At 37.9% G+C, this 21,216-nt stretch overlaps 1 protein-coding gene across 1 annotated transcript in view; it reads left to right on the forward strand.

Annotated features, from left to right (window-relative positions):
* Window positions 1–20,669, forward strand: part of LOC142856705 (fatty acid desaturase 2-like protein FADS2B) — a 33,846-nt gene extending 13,177 nt beyond the window's left edge. The window contains exons 3-12 of the mRNA XM_075984373.1: window positions 2,304–2,501; window positions 2,786–2,887; window positions 8,763–8,888; window positions 11,492–11,552; window positions 14,062–14,138; window positions 14,306–14,403; window positions 15,451–15,547; window positions 17,445–17,524; window positions 18,897–19,022; window positions 20,253–20,669. Of these exons, the coding sequence (XP_075840488.1) occupies window positions 2,304–2,501; window positions 2,786–2,887; window positions 8,763–8,888; window positions 11,492–11,552; window positions 14,062–14,138; window positions 14,306–14,403; window positions 15,451–15,547; window positions 17,445–17,524; window positions 18,897–19,022; window positions 20,253–20,301 (1,014 nt within the window). The 3' untranslated portion in view covers window positions 20,302–20,669. The remainder of the gene's footprint in view (window positions 1–2,303; window positions 2,502–2,785; window positions 2,888–8,762; window positions 8,889–11,491; window positions 11,553–14,061; window positions 14,139–14,305; window positions 14,404–15,450; window positions 15,548–17,444; window positions 17,525–18,896; window positions 19,023–20,252) is intronic.
* Window positions 20,670–21,216: the final 547 nt, after the last annotated feature.

The raw sequence follows: 21,216 nt of genomic DNA on the forward strand, positions 1-21,216 counted from the left end.
ATGTAAATAAATCTTAACCATGGCCCTTTTTATGCTTAGGGAAATTATCATTCAGAAATAAAAAATTGTGTTTTCAGAAACACAGCTACTTTATCAAAGAACTGGGCCTCAAAACCACTTCTCTTTGGCCCAGTTTACTAACTGATCCCCAAGATGATTGTTTTTTTTTTTTTACTAGTTTGAGTGTTTTAAATACTATCTTCTAATGCTTCTACATGACTAGAACATTGTTGGGATGATTTTGCCTAAAACGTAAAAGGATTTTACTTAATAACAAACAATTAGCTTGCTTGAAATTTATCTCTGTAGAAACTTAAATGTGTCCAGTATGTAACTGGAAATCATCTATACAGAGAACTGGCCCATACAGTACCATGAAGTTGACAGTAAAAGCACCCAACAGCACAGTTCTGTCTAGAAGACTGGACTCTGAGGCTCACCCTAACCTGCTCATTTCAAACTCTCAAATTTCTCTGTGTCCTATTTTTTAAATGTAAAATAGTGACACTACCACTACCTTTTTGAATTATTGGGACCGTAATTCAAAAGAAAACATCTAAGATAATAAAATTGTATTTAAAACATAGTAAATTCTCCATAATAAAGATATTATCATACACAGATATTATGATACACACTGGTGGTATCAGAAGTTACAAACCTCCATACATGTCCCCGTGGCTTGTAGCAGGTGACGACCCTGTGTTTAAAAGTAATAGCAAAGTTTAATTGCTACTTCTAAAAAGTTTACGAAAGGCAAAACAAATTCAGCTAGCCTTTGAGGGATGGTCATTTTTTAAACTATTGTTCTTCTCTGAGAACTCAGGTTGATTGAATTTTGAATTTTCTGTTTCACATCTGTGTAGCTACTGAAGCTACAACTGTAGACAACTGGCAAAACTGAGTGTCAGAAGGTGTACGCTTAAGTCCAACATCTGACGTTGGCTTGATAATTATTTTGAGGCAATTGCTCTTCTGAATTTTGGTAACCTCCTATTCTGTATAATTTTACTGGAAAAGAAAAAGCCAGGAGAAACCCTAGAGACAAATTAATATCAGAAGCTAATTAAAAGTGCATATGGCCAGCAGAATTCCAATTTGATGGTTGTTGGACATAAGCTTATGGACATTTTGGGCTGACAATGGGACCCTTAAAAGTTTCATCAATCACAAATACACCCACATGCATAAAAGAATGTGAAATACACAAACAGCTAGGGGATATGTTTAAACTAATTTGGCCTAAATAAAGCACCATAAGCTCCTTCTGTAATTTCACAGTTTGGTGATTGTGTAACCCAGGACCTAGGTTCTGTGATACTTCTTATTCATCTATCCATCTCCCAGAAGAATAAGCTTCTAGATATCTAGATGAAATACTCTCACCAGTAAAATGGATACATAGCGTATGTTGCTGAAAACAACACAAGTCGGTCTCCTTTAACTGAGGTTCATTTTCAATAGTTTCAGTGAGCAACCAAAGCTCCATAACATCCCATACAAAATTCTAGAAAAAGCCGATGTATTCATCTTCAATTATTCTGAGTGGTACGACAAAATTTTTATCATCCTCCTTTGTTCTTTCTAGGATATGAATCATCTCTTTATGCAGTATAGTCAAAGTGTGTAATCACCTACCCATTTATCTTTTTAGTCATCCTGGTTATGAGGTGGGACTCTCTTCGGTTTCAAACATACACTGATAATTTTGATGCGTTTTCTCTGTGGGTAAGGAATCTACTGTTCAGGGTTTTACGCATTACAGAGTTCTTCAAAAACTCCTTCCATCTTTCTCCTGTTTGCCTCTCCTCTGTCCCTCCACACCTTCCAGGTCTTCTTCTTTCTCCTGCTATAAGGGAGAAAGAGTTTCTAATGCGAACCTATGTGACATGACAGTGCTTTCTCTATGGATGAATGTGTTGATTTCTATGTTTCAGTCAGAGATGGTCATGCATGAGCATGTCATTCTTGAGCACATAAAGAAACTCGGGCCAACTCTGAACCTTCATAAGAAAAATTAGGGGCATGATATCACTCATAAAATTCCATATTCTAAACACCTAACTTCTCAGAAGTAGAAATCTATTATTGGAAAGTTGTCCCTGAAAATGAAGATTTAAGATGTGTATTAAAATGTAATTAAAATGTTAGACAAGCATCATTTCTTCTCATTTTAACTCTTTGCTTCTAAATGAATTACTTTGAATTTTCCATAAACAACTGTAAATGTTAACATGTCGCATCCATTTATCTTCCCAGCCCCCTGAAGGAACTAATCCTAACCTTAAATATTTGTTTCACAGCCACAGTTGGTGGAAGATTTTCGGCAACTGCGCAAAACATTAGAGACCATGAATATGTTCAGTGCCAACCTGGGGTTCTTCTTTCTCCACCTTGCCCAGATCTTGGTTTTGGAAGTCTTAGCATGGCTAATACTACGTCATTTTGGCAGTGGCTGGACTGTTACAATACTCATTTCTTTTCTCCTTACAGTTTCTCAGGTAAGCAGGTGTCCTAAGCTTGGGCAGCAGCCTCAGACAGAAGCTTGGGGTGTTTTCATCCTTTTGTTTTTCATTTGAAAGCATCATGCATGCACTCAATATATTTTGATCATATTCAGTGCTCACTATCCCCTCCTAGCCCACTCAGGACACCACTCATTGTATCTCCCTGCCAACATCATGCCCATCTTTATAAATGATATTTTTATCCCACTGAGTACAGTTAGCACTGCCCATATGCACAAGGAACTTTGCAACTTCTCTAACCTCCTTTTCTTTCATAGGCTCAAAGTTCGTTTTTACAACATGACATAGGACACAATTCCATGTTTAAGAAGTCCAAGTGGAACCGCCTGATGCACAAATTTGTAATGTGTCACCTCAAGGTACAGGATGTGAGGGATTATGATGGAGATTGGGAATGTTACCCTTAAGGCAGGGGTTGTTCTGTCCTGTATGTTCACTTGAAGCAGCAAAAAGCATTAAGTAAAAATATCTTTATAATATAGGTTTTATAATCATTATACTTAATATAACATTGCAAAATACAAAGCAAGATCAAGTTTAAGTTTTAAGAAGAATGTGTTTAGTGTTTATTTTTTTATGACTGATAAACTCTTTGGCTCAATTCACATTGTCCTCAGGAATATTCACAGAAGAATGTTTGTATCCTTAAAATCTTGATATGTTCTGGAAAATCATGAATGAAGATCTTCTTAGAAAGGACGTGAAGATTTTCCTTAGGGGAATTCATCAGATCTAATCAATCCTGGAAAGTTGAGACTGAGTACTTACAGGAAAAATGCTATCCCAGAAGACATACAAAAACTAAGATGAAGAATAGTTGAGGAAGGCTAGGTGATTCTATTGAAGAGGAGGATCGCAAGACTTCTGCTCGAGTTGAAAATAAAAACAGGCATTATTCTCTGAGAATGAAATGTGCTATCCTACACAGCAATAGTGAGTTCACATAGCTCCTCACTAAGCTTCTTGTGTGAATGAGTGAAAGCACAGATGAACAGAGATGGCAGAACTGCACTGTTAAGGGCTTTGTCTCTGGCAATGCTCAGTATGCCATCATACTACCATGTGCGTCTCTGACCTTTTCTAACATCAGGAGATGAGTTGAATCTCAGCTTTTCTCTAAATGTTTACAGTTTAAATCAAGTATTCTGACTCAGAAATATGTACTCCCCTCCCCAAACAAACAAAAACCATCTCAAACAAATCCTTTCCTTCAATCCCTTCAAGATAGAACCTCCCAGGGAAAGTCCTCAGGCACTGAGTCACCCTGCTTTTTCTTCTTTAGCGCAGTCTCTTTATATTACTTCTCAAAGACATTCACTTGGTTTTCCAGCCTGGAAACAGGCAATGGTTACTTCTCAAGGATATTCACCTGGTTTACCAGCCTGGAAATAGGCAACTAATTAACAGAGCAAAGAGAACTGAAGAGGATGCTAGAGCCAAAACCCTGGAGAGCAGTGAGTCGCACGCAGCCATGTATAACAAATGATAAGGAATGGTTGAGCTCAAAGGAGATAAAGCCAAGTGCGGAGCTGTCTCCTTTGAGTCTCATTTTTGAGTCTTACACATAAGACTCACGAGATTGATAGTACAGAATCCTACTTTTCACATAAGAGGAATCTTTAAGGGGGTTGACTATCTAAGCCAATGTCTGCAAGCTGGCTATTTAGAGAAATTCATACCAGACTATTAAATAATACAGGCCAGAGTGGAGCTCCTCAATTTGAACTATCATTTGGAGGAAACTGAAGATCTTGGTAAATGTAGGTATGCCTAGACTACTAAAGATGGTCTGATTTAATTTATTTTCAGCAAGGCCTAGGTGTCAGCGCTGGTGAAGCTCTTTGGAAGCTTTGTGAATAATTCTAACCTAGAGCCAGCACTGAGAACTACTACTCCAACAATAGAACTAGGTCACTTTGAACAAGTTATTTAATGTTTTTGAACTTCAGTTTCTTTGTTGAAAAGAAAATGAAAACAGATGGATAAAAGCTTCAACCTGTGAAATTATTGGCAGTTATATGTGATATTTGGGTAGCAGGTGTAACAGTGTTTAGAAATAATCATGGAAGCTATTGATAATATAAGGAACAATATGTTCACAACCAGAATGAGGATCTAGAATCAATAAGAAAAATGTTTGATCATTATAGTACTAAGAAGTAGCCTATACGTCCAACTTCCATTGGGTTACAGAAATCATTTGTTCTTAGCCACTGTCTCTCTCATTCAGCTGATGGACCCATGGTTAGACTAAGCAACAGAGCTGAACTTGCATTCCCATTAGAGACATGTCTGTCCCTCAAAAAGCAATTGCCACATTATATGACAAGATTTTTTTAATCAGAAAATTCCTAGAGTCATGTTCTTCTGTACCTATATCCACCTTTGCTAAGTAGATACATTTTCTGGATTCACTCTGAAATATCACAAAATAAAAACATAGGCTTTGTTTTTTCTGTCACTATGAGATCCAGGTAGTAAAGCTGCATGTGTTCCCTCCCCTAAGCTGAAGAGACAGAGGAATTAAAAGTCACTTGCCCTCAAGCTAATTAGAAGTTGGTTTGGTACCAACTATGTGGAATTTTCCGGTGAGTGCTACCCTTACTGGCTCTTTTTAGAGCCAGTGTTTTCCCACTAATCCCAATTTACACATAGGTCTTCCCATGCTATGTCTCTAAAAAGCAGTTTTCATAGTTTGAAATGTATGTATCTTTGACGACTCCTGACTTGAATGAGAAAATGGGAAGTGGCTCTAAAAGCAGATCCAGCATACTTTGCCTTTTAGCAGGCAAAGCCAGTGATTTATGAACAAAATAAACATAGGCTTCAACATGTATGGAAGAGAAAATTGCTTGTGGGGTGCTGAAGTGGGCGGGAAGGAGATGACAAAGAAAATTATATGCAGCAACATCCCCGCCTCTTATGATCATTACAACTTTAAATTTCAACACTAGGCCTAATATCTTTCCCCTCATAACTCAGAAAAGCATGGGTATTATTCAGTATCTTTCCAGTATGTGTGTGTGTGTGTATGTGTGTGTGCATGATGTTTATAGTACACAAATAGTCAAATATCCTTTCTGAAAATGAACCATGAAATGTGAAATGTCTACATACATTTTGTATTTTGTGTATTACAGATCCAACATTCTTAATTAAAAACTTAAATGTGAAATGTTTCTAAATCTAAGTATTTTTAACATCAAAATGATACCAGGAATGGAAAATTCCATATCATCGAACTTTGATTCATGCCAAAATATTCTTTAAAATGCTAAATAAATTTATCTCCAGGACAAGGTATATGGGAAACAAATGAGTTTTAGATTTAGATTTAATTCTCATCTCCATATCTCACACTATATATGTACAAATATCCCAAAGGGTCTTTTTTTAAATGAAATTAAAGATATTATTGACCCCTGAGATAGACATTAGGTAACATTTTTTTCAAGATCTCCCTATATGAAAATTTTACAAATAGTAAGAATCCTGTATCATTATAGAGATAATGGAGCAGACTATTCAAGGTTTAAGACCTGACCTGACATCTGTGACTATATTCTAAAGATATGGTGGAAAGGAAGAGGAAGAGCTGCATCCATATCCTGGTTAAGGATATTTCCTAAGTCACACACCTAGTAGATGTCCGAACAAGAATTTAAATTCCATTTGACATCAGTCTAAAGCCTAGATTCCTTCTCCTGCACCAAATTAAGGACATAATTTAGAAATAAGGAATGACCTAAGTAAGACTCACATAGAACTGTCTCGGGTAGCCAGGCACATGGCTGAAAGTCCTCTCCTGCCCATGAAGAACTCCCCTTTGTCTCTGGTAAGAATGTTTTCCAGACACGGGGTTCAGGTAGAACTGGTTGTTTAGTTCACACCCAACATTATGTTGGCCACTGTTCTAACCTCTAGGGCTTTTTGCTATTAAGATCTGTTCCCAGATCTACTGTGCATCAAAACCTGTCTTCCATGTTACCAGTTACCACAGGTAGTCATTGCCTAAAAGGGCAGTCAGCTGGTGGAAGTAGCCAAAATATCAGCTGTGGGAAGAGATAATTTAAAAAGAGAATCATTTCTTATCATGCAGCATTTTGCTGTCAACAGTTCCCATTAGATTGTATATTGCTAGTGTGGGAACCTCTTAAATCACACCTTTCTTAGTATCGTAAGTGCCTGCCTAGCTCAGAATCTGATATACTTCAAGATGATGAACCAATGAGTAAAAAGAGGAATGACTGTGTAGCTTGACAGGAATAGGACTGAGTGTAATGAGACCCCACAGGCGAGTGATAAATACAACTTGGGACAAAAGTATGAGCAACCATAAGGTATCTGGGAAGTGACTCCCCAGGCAGTCAGGAAACAGATATTAAGTGGAGTTTGAAATCCCACTGTAAGAGTGTTAGGAAGTGTTGGAGGGTAAAGGGAACACACATCCATTCTTTTTGTTTGTGAGTAGGTAGATAACTGCAGGGTCTCAGAGTAGAACTTCCAGAAAGAAGATGGAAAGGCAGGGCTAATGCTCACGGGCTTTCAAAGCATACTCATCACCTTTGAGGTGTGAGGTTTATACACCATGTTTCTCCAGTAGGAACAGTATATAAGCTGTATTAAAATGACATTGTAAGACCAAGGTGCCTGCTGTTAGATCATGTCCCCTGGGCATAACAATGAAAATGCATTCACAGACCCTCAACAATAAGATTCCCTAAACAAAGCTAGCATAATGACAACAGCAACAGTCATACCAACATGGACATGGGCAATACTACAAAGTCCTACCCATAGACCAAGAGCTAGAGGTGATCAGCAGCTATTGAGAGAGGGAGAATCTCCTCAAGAGACTAACTCCTCATAGAGTCTACTCCCAAGAAGTCAGCATCGACACATGTACATATGAGTAAGACCAAATGGACTCAATGGCTGTATATGTAGGCATATGCGTGTATAAATGTATATAGGTACATATATGTACATATGCATATGTAACAATAGCAATTAAAGAAGAGGTCATGACCTTGGGTGGGAGTGTAGGGTACACAAAAGTAGTCGGAGGGGTGAAGATGTAGATAGACACAGTATTGTATGAATTCTCAAAATGAAAAACTTTTGAAAGGACATCCTTCTTCAATTTTATATAGCCATATTTAAACTGCTTGTTTATATCTATAATATAGTATCCAAAATACTATGACTTAAATCTGTGATCAACCTAGAAATTAGTGAAATATTTTGCATCTATTTTGTGTACTGATTCTGCAAAATAAATCTTGAGACTTAGTTTATCTAGCCACAAATAGTAGCTTCTATAACGGACAGCGATGATCTATAATATGTAAACATGGATTATTAATAGATGGAAAATGTGGTAATAAAAATATTACTGCTGTTCATTCTTCTGTAAACAGCACAAATAAGAAGCCACTGGGTCTCTCAAAAAGCCAGCTCTGTTGCTTCAGCATCTCACATCTTTCTGAGCCGTCCATGGAACTAAATGTTACCATGCAGAGATGGAATTAATTGAGCTTCAAAGAAGATGAATGATTTGCCAAAAGCTACACATCAGATTTTAAACAGCTAGTATATGAAAGAAGATTGAGAGACCTCAAATCTTTTGCTTTATCAAAACTCTCAAACTTAGAGTGAGAAAGAAAATCATGAGCAGAATAATCAAAGATGATTCTACCTTGGCACCAGCTAGAAAGTTTTTATTCTCATTTGTTTTCATAGAAGAGCAGTAAGCTGGGACCTGCAATGATCTGAGCAGAGGCCTCCAAGGAGAGAGAACACAGATTCTTGACTCTTTGAAATATTCATTGAAGTCAGATTCCTAGGGTCACTTTTTCCCCCATAGCTAATTAGAAGTCTTAACTGTGAGGCTCCTTTATATGTAAAATAGGAATACAACTCTCTGCTCCATCTACCTTCAGAATCATTTTTTAGATTTGGCTCCTATAAAAGAAGGCTAGAAAACCATTTCATATGAGTACATTATGTTTCCCTTCTCAGGAGATCTTCTTAGCCTGAAGTCATGTTCTTGAATTAGAAAAATATTTCTTCCTAGCTCTGAGCACCTTTGCCTAATCATCCTGTGGCCCAGCATCAGGGTCAGCTAAAGAAACCAATCTCTTATTTTTCACTTTGAAGATTCAGAACACTCCAACAATGAGGGGTGCCTGGGGAGAAAATTCTATTAGTTAATTAATTCTCTCTTCTCCTCAGGGCCTCTCCGCTGACTGGTGGAATTATCGACACTTCCAGCATCATGTGAAACCAAACATCTACCCCAAGGATCCAGACATTGATTTGGGCCCACTTTTCCTGGTTGGAGATACTCAGCCTGTCAAGGTGCATTTAGCAACCATGTTAGGAAAATGTTCCTGGAAGTGATCCTTCTCATGGAAAGGTCAATTTTGATTGTTCTAACTACACAGAGGATCTCAGAGCTTCTCTCCCTTTTAAGGTCCAGATAAAGACCTGAATAGGAAAGTCTACGGTTATAAGTATAAAAGAAGTTTAAGAGTTCTAAATTTTTGACCATAAACGTCACTCAGTCCAGACTCCCACAGCAGAAGATATAATAACCTGTATCACCCTGCTTGAGCAATCCCAATGACAGGTTTACTTCTAGCCTTATCACTACCTCTGAGGTAACATAAACTATTTTCAGGGAGTAGAATCAGATTACAAGGGCCAACATTAGTTTTCAAAGCAAGGATATGAAGAAAGGTCATCGAGAGAAAATAAACTTAGTGCATTTGGTTAGCACTAGACTGCAAATATCTAAACAACTGGTTGACTCAACTCATTCTAGTCTAGTTAAAAGAGATATTCATTTTTGGTATGTTTGATTTATATGAGCCACATTGCTCAATGACTTATGTAACAGGTGTAGATCCAACTCATAATTTGGACTTTTAAACAGAAACTGGTATGTTAAAGTAATATGCTGAATTTTTCAGTCATTGCTTCTTCTTTAAAATCTCAAATTTAGTCTGTTATATAAGACTATTTAAATTACTGAGTTTTATAGGAAAAAGAGTGTTCCTTAAACAAAGGAAGCATCCTGACTGAAGTTTACCCTTTATCTAGGAGAATGATCTCTCCCAACAACCACATACTTTCACACAGATCTCTATCTTCTAGAAGAACTTAAGAGTATTAGGAAATTTATTTCATCTTTGTTGCTTGTTGCCTGAACCTGTTTAACACAGCATGCAAAAACAGTGCAACTTTTAGAAGTTTTTTTTCCATCTTTGAGGAATTTATCATCTGCCCCAAATAAGGGAGAACATAAAGGTTCTTGCTTAAGTATGTGCCAAAGATGTTACCTACTATTACGAACGAATTGCTTTTGACAACTGTTTGATTCCCCTGGTGCTTGTGGACTTCCATGCTCCACACTAGAATAGTGATGGGTTTGTGTCTTTGACATACCTCCCCAGAGCACAGGTAAGGAAGTAACTTGACTCCCTCCAAATCACCTTCTAGAGAGCTGCGCTTAGCATAAATGCTGCCACTTCACAAATATGGAAACCATCTCAATAGATTCTGAAAGATGCCTGTGGGCCCACTCACAGAATGTTTGTTCGAGGTCTAGATGCTACAGCCTACAGCATGAACTGCAGTTATTCCACCTCTGAAACTCAATATTTTATTTCCACAGAGTGATGTCTGAGTTACGAGTTTTTCCTATCATATATCCTCCCTGAAAGCCTTTCAAACCCTAGCCCATTATTCAAACAGGACTTTCTTAGCCCACTTTGACTGTCCAGAAAGACTTAATGTCTTTATTCAGAGTGGTACTCAACTAGTCCGTCTAGGTTTATCAGGTCCCAAGCATATTCCATCTCACCCCTTTCCAGTGTTTCTCACTACTTACGTGTCTGGAAACTTGAGAGCAACCACAAATAGATACTAGTATTTCATCCCCATAATATTTCTTTGTATTTATGGTAATAAAAGCAGGTGCTAGATGCATTATCTATATAAAGGAAGATTTCTATACATAGAAGGGCAAGGGACAACTAAATAAAATGAGTCCAGCAGGTCCTCTAATATTGTGACTTACTTACCAGAGGGAAACAAAGAGAGTGTATGAATTAACATTCACTCATTTAATCCCTTAATGAATGTCAGCTAGATATTATAGATATACAATCATTAATCCTATGCCTCAAAGTAATTGCTACCATTGCATCCTGAGCATGGATCAGACTCATCAAGAAATCCAGGAAATGAATCAGATTCTAATTTCTGAGTGGAATCATATAGTTGCACATGATGAGAAACTGCATATAATGTTTATAAAAAATATTATATACACTATAGTGATGTTTCAGTATAGTAAGTTAATTGAGACTCATGACAAGAATGTAAAAGAAAAGAGAGGAGAGAAAGGGGAGGTAGCCTGTATATCTCTTTTGTCACAAAGCCTCTTAGTGAGCTTCCGTTAGATGGGGACAGTAGAGACAGAGACAGAAGTTCAAGCTAAAGTATAAGCACCACAGTTAACGAGAGCGTAAAAGAACTCACAAAAACGTTTATTCTGAAGTTAACATTGCGTGAGAAGAGAATGAATTTCAAAGTGTTTTAAATATAAAAAATATTAAATTTTTATTTAGTTGAGAATTATTTTAAAATGATAGTAAACTCTGAGCAAGAGTTACCCTCAGTTAAAGTGGCTATTTACTCCCAAGCCTGCTCTGGTTCTTCTAGTGTCTCAAGTTTGATAGGCAGTGAGTCCTAAATTCACATCTCCCCTCTCTCATCCCTTCCCACTCCATCTCTGTCTCTCTCTTCCTCTCTGTGTCTGCCTCCTCTCTCTCTCTCTCTCTCTCTCTCTCTCTCTCTCTCTCTCTCTCTCTCTCTCTTTCTCATACACACATACACACACACACACACATGTGCTAGAGAATAATGACTTTTTCTTTTATCCTCTGCCCTTGTAGTATGGCAAGAAGAAAATCAAATACATTGACTATGAGAAGCAACACCTGTACTTCTACATGGGTGAGTCTCCTGCAGCCACTTTTCTTGTCAGTGAGCCATGCTGAAGGCATGATTGGAACTGTCTCACAGAAACCAACCCGTATCTGATTTGTTCATGAGAAAATAAACAGATCTTATTTCAGACTCACTGGTGGGAAAGTATGAAATGAAAATAGAAAAGTAAACAGGCATTTCTAACAGGTGCCTCATCATACTAGGTATTTGGCAAGAAATAAAAGATATACTTAAAGAGGGTCAGAATGCTAAAAAGGGAGTCAACACCCTTGTATGAGAAAATTTTAACGACATTGAAATAAAAGAAAAATAACCCTTTGTAATGAAAAAAAGAGGTAGAAAAACAACACTGAAAAAATTGCGGTGTGGTACCAGAAAAAGTAGACCCTCAAGATAAAGAGCATCGAGAAAGTTTCTACATGGAAGAAACCTTGCAGCTGCTGAGATCAGCAAGCAGCTATAACACATGCACGTAAATCAGACACTTAGATGACAGGTAAGTGGGTAGACAAACAGACATACAGACAGACAGATGTAGGTAGGTAGGTAGGAAGGTAGAAAGGTAGGTAGACAGACAGATAGATGACAGAAAAAGAGATCTTACACTATAATGCCAAGCTTGAAAGCAAAACCATTTAGTTTACTAATTCTGATAGCAATATTAATATTCTTATTAAATAAAATCAAACTCCTCGTAACTTATGAACAAGTTTTCAAGTAACTCCAAAGTCCATCAATCTAAAACATACTTGCACATCTAGAAACACACTAACATCAGGGAAGGAAACAAACACCACCTGAACACCACAGGTTGTCTACCGAGGATATGTTCTCTCAGGGGACATTTGAACAAGGTCTAGAGACATTCTTGCTTCTCAGTATGGAAGGGAAGGGGTATAATTTCAAAAATCCTATAATACACAGGAAAAGTCCATCATAATAAATGATTGCCCAGCCATATAATTCAATACTTCTGAGACTGAGAAACCCTCACAGTGGCCTATTTGCCCACGTAGGCAACTAGTGGTCACTTGTAACATGCCTATGGAAGATGGCCACTAGATGAATTATTTGTCAAGTAGGCTTGCATCTCTCTTCCACACTGGGATTTGGTGTCTCCACCTGGTACCCATCACTGCACCCTTTTTATGCCAATTTCCAAATCGCAGCTGCCACTGGACATGTAGTTTCACAAAAAAGCATTTATTCTCTGAACTTTGCTAAGTACTATGTCTTCACATCACATTTCTGTAACTGTTAAATATCCCCTTAGCTTATAAACAGTGAGGACAGAGTATAAACTCACTCCAGCATGCCTACGCCACAAACCCTCCATGGTTTCTTGGTGCCACTTCTCTTTGAAATGCCAGTTGAGCCTCTTTTGTATAAATAAGTCCAGTTGTCACAGAGAAACACGGCCATGAACTTGTTAAAGATGACTAGGAAAATTTTGTTCAGACTAATGCAAAAGGAGAGAGGAGCTTCAGTACCACTTGAGCTAAACTCTGCAGAAACAAATGGCGAGGAGGGAAAGTTTTCCAAATACTAAAGAAATGCATTGAAAGATACTGACCTCCCGGTCGAAAGGAGTGTGATACAGTTAGACCATCTCTGCAACTGGCATTCACTGGTGCTGGGCTTTGTTCCCACTGGAAAAGAGGCTTTGTTTATAATATTTCAAGAGGAAGTCCCCCTGGTCCTTGAGTTCTAGCAAATAAATCTCAAAGGAAGAGAGAAATGATTTGCAGTTAGACATAGCCTAAATAATTCTCTATGGAAAATGATGCCAGGTTCCTCTTATCAAGGGGGATGGGACAAAGTAAATTGTTCTGGCAGCATTTGGTTTTCCCAAGTGGGAACTTTAAGGAAGCTGAGTGTCCTGGCTTTGAGCTGCTACAGTGAATATGTGTGAAATCGATTGTGCTGACAATTAGCGATCCTCATGGATCAAGCTTGGATCTAGTTGAGAATGAAGCTCAAAGGAAGCTAGCTAAAGTTTGACCAGGGAAAAAATATTGGTCCACAGTCTAAGAGTCTCTTGGAGATTGTTTTGTGCTCTTGGAAGCCTTACTGATGTGATGAGAAAATCAGGTAGATAGCTCTCTGTCCAGAAAACGAGTACACGACTTCATTCCTGTCATACTGAAGTATTGTGACAGAATCAATCTCTGAGGACTTAGAGGGCCTAAAAGACTCCAGAACCTAAGAAAAGCTTGAAAGATCACAACAGAAGAGTGGGGAAGTGTCTATCAGAATGACTCTTACTTACACGATTTCATTAGCTACTTCGGGAAACTTGCACCTGCAATTGTTGGCCAAATTATCCCCCCCGCCCCCCCCCCCCCCGTCCCTGACGTGTGAAAGTCCAATGGAGTTTAGAATGTGGTTCTGGGTATCAACCCTTCTCAAAGCCAACCCTCTAGGAAGGGCATGTGGAATAGACAAACACCTACTGACTTGCACCAGGGTTCACATTGATCATTTATCCATCAACTTTCTTTCGGATCTCTTTCAGTTGCTCTTCCCCTCCTCATGCCTGTCTACTTCAATCTCCAATCCATGCAAGTGATGTACCTTCGAAAGTACTGGGTGGTGAGTTGAGTTACTTATCTCATCTTCAAAACCTAGACCAGATAGAAAATGAGTTGAAAGTGCTGCTTGTTCTCCAGGTGTAACAGGACATCTAATTGAGAAAGTATCCAAAGAACGGGATCTGTAACCATGTTTAAGACTTCTCACCAAAATGTTTATCTCTGCAGGACATTGCTTGGGTCAGCAGCTTTTACCTTCGGTATTTCATCACATTTGGACCTTTCTATGGCATTTTTGGAACGGTGTTGCTCATATATTTGGTCAAGTAAGAATATTTTTTTTATTTCTATAACCTTGTTTTTTACCAGAAACATTTGTAGTTAGTAAAATATGATAACAGCATGGTCCACTGCCATGAGAAGTTTGAAAGCAAGCTGAAAGGTGGTAGTTTAAAGGATTGAACAACACAAGCTCTCTCTAAGAATTTGTCCCAGTTGAATCTCCCCTTCTTCCTTAGATTTCCAACTAAGCCATGCCAGTTGTTCTTTGAAGGCATTGTAGCTTAAGTGGTTTGACACCAGAAACTCTGTCAAGAATCATCATGAAGCAAGGAAAGTTTTAACTTCTATCATGACGAGAAATTTTTCTACAAACCAAAAGGGCTTCAAACCACTATTTTGCATACATAGCCCTTCCCAAACTTCTAATTTGTTTCTTTCTCATTCAGCTGCATTGTTACACTAAACTCCTACTAGTTTTAAGGATAATGAGAGCAACTGTGCATCAGACAGCCAGTTAAAGGCTTGACAGTTGTCGCTTTGTTTGATGTAATCCCCACACAGTCTTATGATGTAGATAGTATCATCTTTCTTTCTTTCCGCTCAGGGAACTGAAGCTTGGAGAGATTAAATCACTTGCCTAAGGTAACAGAACAAGTAAGGGCCAAGAAAGGTGCCAAGACAGAACTTGAACCCAGCTCTATCTGATGGCAAACTGTCAATTGCTTTACAAATGCCCTTAGCGAACCTGGTAATTTTCTTTTCTTGTGCTGGGAATTGAACTGGGCTTCACACATGCCAGGCAAGTACTCAGCCACTGGTATATTTCATCCTTGCACCAAAGCTAGAGTAGACTGCTTACAGGTCGTGCTCCTGTGAGTTAGGAAGTAGAACAAAGCATATTGTCAAATACTTGTGTGTCAACCCTAGTGAGAATTGGCATTAAAAGAGGAAATGGGACCGCCGTTAGAACCTTAGAACCTTGTTCATTGTCTCCAGTGTTTAGCCAGTTCAGCCAGAGGTCATGCAAGCTCAGTGATTTCAACTAAAACACACCAAAGGAGTCACCAAGACTACTTTGTATTCCTCCAAAGGTTTATTGAGAGCCCCTGGATTGCCTATGTTACCCAGATGAGTCACATACCAATGAAAATGAGCAAGGATGAGAATCACGACTGGCTCAGCACTCAGGTGATGGTGGCATTCCCAAGGGACAATCCTTCTAGCCAGACGGTCTTATAATCTGTTTGCCTTAAACAATAATGGTAACTTGTCTTCATAAAGCACTTCCCTGAGGACAGGCACTCTGCAATGGTTTGCATTTAACTACACAAGGAGGACATAATGATGATTCTCACCTTACAAAATGATAAAGTTGACTTGTAAAAAAGGTTGGTAACTTGTATGTGGGCACACAACTAATAAGGATTGCAGCAGTTTTTATTTTTTTATTTTTTTCGAGACAGGGTTTCTCTGTAGCTTTGGTGCAGGTCACGGAACTAGCTCTTGTAGACCAGGCTGGCCTCGAACTCACAGAGGTCCGCCTGCCTCTGCCTCCCAAGTGCTGGGATTAAAGGCGTGCGCCACCACCGCCCGGCTTGCAGCAGCTTTTAAACCTAAGCAGTTTAATTATAGAATCTTGCATGCAAAGTACAAGTCAGTCACCTGTAATCCAACAGCCAAATCTGACCCACTGATTGTTTGTACATATAAAGTTTGACTGAGGCATTATCATGTTCAGTTATTTATATATTATCCATGGCCACTTCCTTGCTATGAAAAAATTACTGATGATAAAATTAAGAAATTTAGTATTGAAACTCTAAACTACTCCCTATTCAATACAACATGACTAGCCCTGAAATTGTATACACACAAACAATAATGCATATATTTGTGCATACATGAACATATATATGTAACAACAGTAATCAAAGGAAAAGGCTATAACTTTGAAAATAGAATGTGGCATTGAAGGAATTGGGGGAGAGTATTTGGGAAGGACTGTAAAATGAAAATGAAGGGAGGAAGTGTTATAATTCTATTTTGGTAAGAAATAGGTGTTTAAAAAAATCTAAAGATAAGATTAATTACCTGGGAATTCATAGAAAATTGTGCTGACTTCCTATTCTAATCACTCATGTAACAAAGCCTTTCAAGTAAATATAAGACTCAAAATTCTAGGATGAGTTGTACACCAGGAGGGACCCTAGAAATGATGATTTTACTATATGGGCCACACATTTCAGAGAGGGAGCATGGTGTGCTCACCACACATGCAGCTAATGCTTAGCAAAGTGATGGCCAACCCAAAACATTCCTGCCTCCTAACTCATGGTCCTTTCCACTGGCTCTGTTACGGTAATGGGGAATTTGGTCATTATCTCGTTTATTTCCAGGCTCATACGCAAACTCAGAAAACCTCACCCTTTACAGTCGAAGAATGGTTCTCAGGCATTCAGCCAAAAAACTACTTCTGTATCTTCTAGTTTTTACTCATTTCTTTAGTCATTAGTTAGACTAGGTGCTTCCCACATTCATGTTAGATTTACATACCGTTTATATTAATTGTTTCCCAGAATACTTGACCTTTCATTTATGTGAGCATTAATACTTTTTTGATGATATATTATAAAGTAGGGCTTTTAAAACATTCCCATGTTGTAAACATGTTTCTACCTGGTACTTAACCCTGTAATTTTATTGTAGACTTTATTAATATTTTATTATTTTATATCACTCAGAATACCTCAAGTCCTAACCATATATTTTCCACAACATTTCTTAAAAAAAAAAACTCATCTCAACCAAACTCCTCATTCATGACTGCTTACTCTTCTGTGTCTAAGGAATGGCTGTGACATTTTCTCCTTCAATCCTATATATTCCTTCATATGTACTTCTTAGCAAAATATTCTAGTGTGTTTTAAATGGTAAGCTTCATGAAGGGTGGGACTTTGTTGTGTATCACTCATAGTTACTAAAAATAAACAAATAACAACCCTGGGTTAATAGGTGATTCCATGAAATAAGTAGCATTTTCAACACTTGCGCTCACTTACAGCTAATGAAAGCTCTTTCTTGACAGATTGTGGCCACCTGCAATATTGAGCAGTCGTTTTTCAATGATTGGTTCACTGGGCACTTGAACTTCCAAATTGAACATCAGTAAGTGAAGCGTATGATCCATTATGGAGCCAGGGCTGACCCAATATAGCAGAGTCGGCAACCATTCAGTGAAGAGCCTCAGAGAATTAAGAAGTTTAACCAAGGTTTTCTAAAAACTGCTTGCCATCAGTGCCAGTGGTTGGGTTGGGAAGGGAAGAAGTGGAAATCTAAAGGTTGTGGAAAGCAAACTGGAATTACAGAAATGGACCAGTAGCTTTGCTTCCATATATTATGAGTATTGAGAACTGGTGACGTCTATAGATCAGGGAGGAGGGAGGTATGTAGATGGATGAGTGCATGTGCCCACTCATATTTTATTTGCTAATGAAACCTAAGAAAAAGTATAGCACCAAGTAACCACGATTTATTGAAATTTAAGTATATTAATGTAACTATCATTAAATAATCATCAATGAAATCCAGTCACTTTTGCAATTCTCAGGTGAATCTGAAGATACTTTCCCAATCAATCAGTTAAGTGGAGATGCAATAAAGAAATGGAAAGTGATAATACTTGGATACCTCATCGTCCCCTGAATATGCAGCAAGATGCTTCTCATGATTCCTTCTGTGAAGCTGCATCTAGGAGTCAGAGAAAGAAACTCTTATGTTCTTAATGCTGTTTTCTCATTTTTTATTCTTAGTCAATCCTTGAACACCCTAGAAAACGAAGAACCACAATCCATATATTATTAAAGAAAGTGTTCAGATCCAGGAAGATTACTTGCCTAATTTATGGCCAAACCTTAGATAAAAGTCATACCTTCTTGCTACAAATTCCAATCTGAGAACTTTTTTGCATTCCTTTTTTTTCAATTTAAAACAATCTTATTTTACATAAAAATACCAGTTTCCTCTCTCTCCCCACCTCCCACTTTCCCCACCTTCCTTCCACCCCACTCCCATCCAGTCCTTAAAGAGGGATAAAGTATGTACTATCACTTGAGGCAGGACCAACTTACTTTTAAATATCACAGCTAGACCCAAGTGAGTGACTATTTGACTGTTCAACAGATAGGTTTTACATAGGAAGAATGAAAGAGAGTCAAGAATGGGAAAGATGTAATCTTTTGCTCTCCCAGGTAATTCAAAATACTAGCTTATCCATATTCTCATTGACCTGACCAAAACTAAGCATATTAAATGGAGTTAATATTATTTTCTTAGCACTTCCCAAATGCTTGTCATCCACATGACTTACAGAGATGTTGAAAGATAGAAGTTTGGGGAATAGGCACTCTGGCTTTCTAGAAAGCTTGTGTGAGGTCAAGGTTGGGTCTGCATTATTAGTGAGAGTTTATTTAGAAATAAATAAAACTTCTTTGTGTTTCTCTTCAGGTGTAAGTTTCACATCTCCTGTTTGTTTTCTTAGCCTCTTCCCAACAATGCCACGCCATAATTATCACAAAGTAGCACCTCTGGTAAAGTCACTGTGTGCCAAGCATGGATTGCAGTATATAAATAAGCCCATATTGAAGGCATTTGGAGATATTGTCAGGTAATAACATCATTTATCTTTGCTCATAGCTCTAATTTCCCTTTCTTCCAAGCTTTTCAGAAACTTTTGAATCTTTCATCCAACAACCATTCATTCATGAAGAGACACCAGTATTGACAATAATAATGACATATAAATATCTACTATTTATCTGCTAGACTCTAGGTATTTCTTAGTGGAAATACCTCCGTGTCCTACATAGTTCAAATGTCTTGAAATCGTGGTTATGTAGGATTTGTCTTTTTATTCCATATAGATCCCTGGACATGCTTTAGACTTTAACATGATAGGAATGACCATCAAATCTGTTGATCCACTGGAGAAATTGTTACCACCTAGAGTGATTTGATTGCATGAATCAGTCTGGGTAACCGGCCATGTCTAGTGAGTCTAGCAGCAAATCCATGTGCATATGTATGCATTTCCCTGCAGGACATGGTACTGGACAAATTTACAACCACTGGTCTGAGTTTAATAAAGTTCTCTTTTTTAAAAATACCAGAGGAATATTGTAAAGGCCATCATGGTTACATCTGATCTCATCTGCCTCTGTCAGTTTCTCCACATCCTTCTTCCTCTTTGTCATGCAGATATCTGGTCTACCTTCAGTTGCTCCAAAACTCCCTATGCCTGAGTATCTCATCCCTTTGCCATGTTTCTTCTGCCTGCAACATGCTTCAAAACTACTTCTCATTTCACCTTCTCAGTTCCCTACCACTCTCTAAGGCTCATTGCAATATTTCCCTTATGTCAGCCTTCACTGGTCTCAAGACTAAATAAATCTATCCTTATCACAGTCTTTGTCATAGCCTTGATTAAAGAGCTTGCTGAGTAAACAATTATTTAATGCTTATCTTTCAATTAAGGCCAAAAGTGTATATGAAAAGGATTTGTTTCTGTCTCTGTTGATATTACCTATGAAGATCCTAGAAATACATCTTCTATTATAAAATAGATAGGTAGGTGAATATGGTATGAGTTAATATATAAGTATATTGTATAAAAATAGTAAAATAAAAACAAAACTCAAACTTTGCTGGAAGAAAGCCAAACTCATCTGCTGAAGGGAATTCAGTGCATTTGATGTCCTTCTCTGATGAACAGACAGTGACACTTACCAAAAGCGGCTAGAAACTACATTTTCTTAAAACAAGCAAAGCACCCAAAAATTTCATGGGAAATTCCTTTGCATTGAGTTTTATTTTCTGACTATTTTGTTTACTCCTCTAGGTCCTTAAAGAAGTCTGCTGCACTCTGGATGGAAGCTTACTATGAATGATGGAGAGTTGTGCACTTATTGGTATCTCTAGAGGGGGAGGTGCCCATGCAAGAGCTTTTCTCTGATTAACTGAGAATTAACTGGCAGTGTTGGCACAGCTGGGAGTGCCAGGAATGTGAATCCCAAAGGCACATGTAAACTTTGAAGATCTCCTCTGTAACTGAGAGGGGGGAGAAACACAGGTGACTTTGGTCAGACTAATCAAAGGGAAATGGTAGCTCACCGTTTCAACGTTTTCAGTAGGATTTTGGACCTAGCAAAACTGTTATCACATGGAGTATAAGATGATGTGGACATAAATGGAATGGAGAAAAGTAATAAAGATCTCTGACAAAGTCCACTGGAAATCAGTGTAATGGTTCTTAGAAGAGAATTTTTTTTATTTAAGACATTCCTTCTGAAATACAAATTTTTGCTTACTTCCTTTCAAATAAGTAAACTTCTTTAAAAATTTGTCATAACTAACATTAAAATATCTTCATATGTTCATCTTCACCTTGGATTTTCTGTATTGTGGTTAACATGTGTGTAGTTAGTGTACACATGCATGTGTTTTTCTATGTGGAGAAATTAGAATTTCTCTAAAGTCTCCTTAAAGAATTAACAAACTCCAATCCCAGTAACAGTTGATAAAGAATATCTGTTTAAAGGTGCTTCTGTTTGGCTAAAGAATATAGTGTTTCTTGAATATAGGACTAGGTTTCTTATTCCCCACCCAACAAAACAAAACTCCCCAAATGGGAATCACTTACTGGATCACTTGGGTGAAGGGAAGAACTATGGGCTATATTAAGCCATTTTCTCAAGCAGCAAATTCAGCCTACTCGTAACCATTTTCTCTCTCATGAGTGAATTTCACAAGTGATCACTATTTCTATTTTTTTTTTGTTCAGTCTTGGTTTCAGCCCATATTTC

This window comes from Microtus pennsylvanicus, chromosome 9, assembly GCF_037038515.1.
Source record: "Microtus pennsylvanicus isolate mMicPen1 chromosome 9, mMicPen1.hap1, whole genome shotgun sequence".
NCBI lineage: Eukaryota > Metazoa > Chordata > Mammalia > Rodentia > Cricetidae > Microtus > Microtus pennsylvanicus.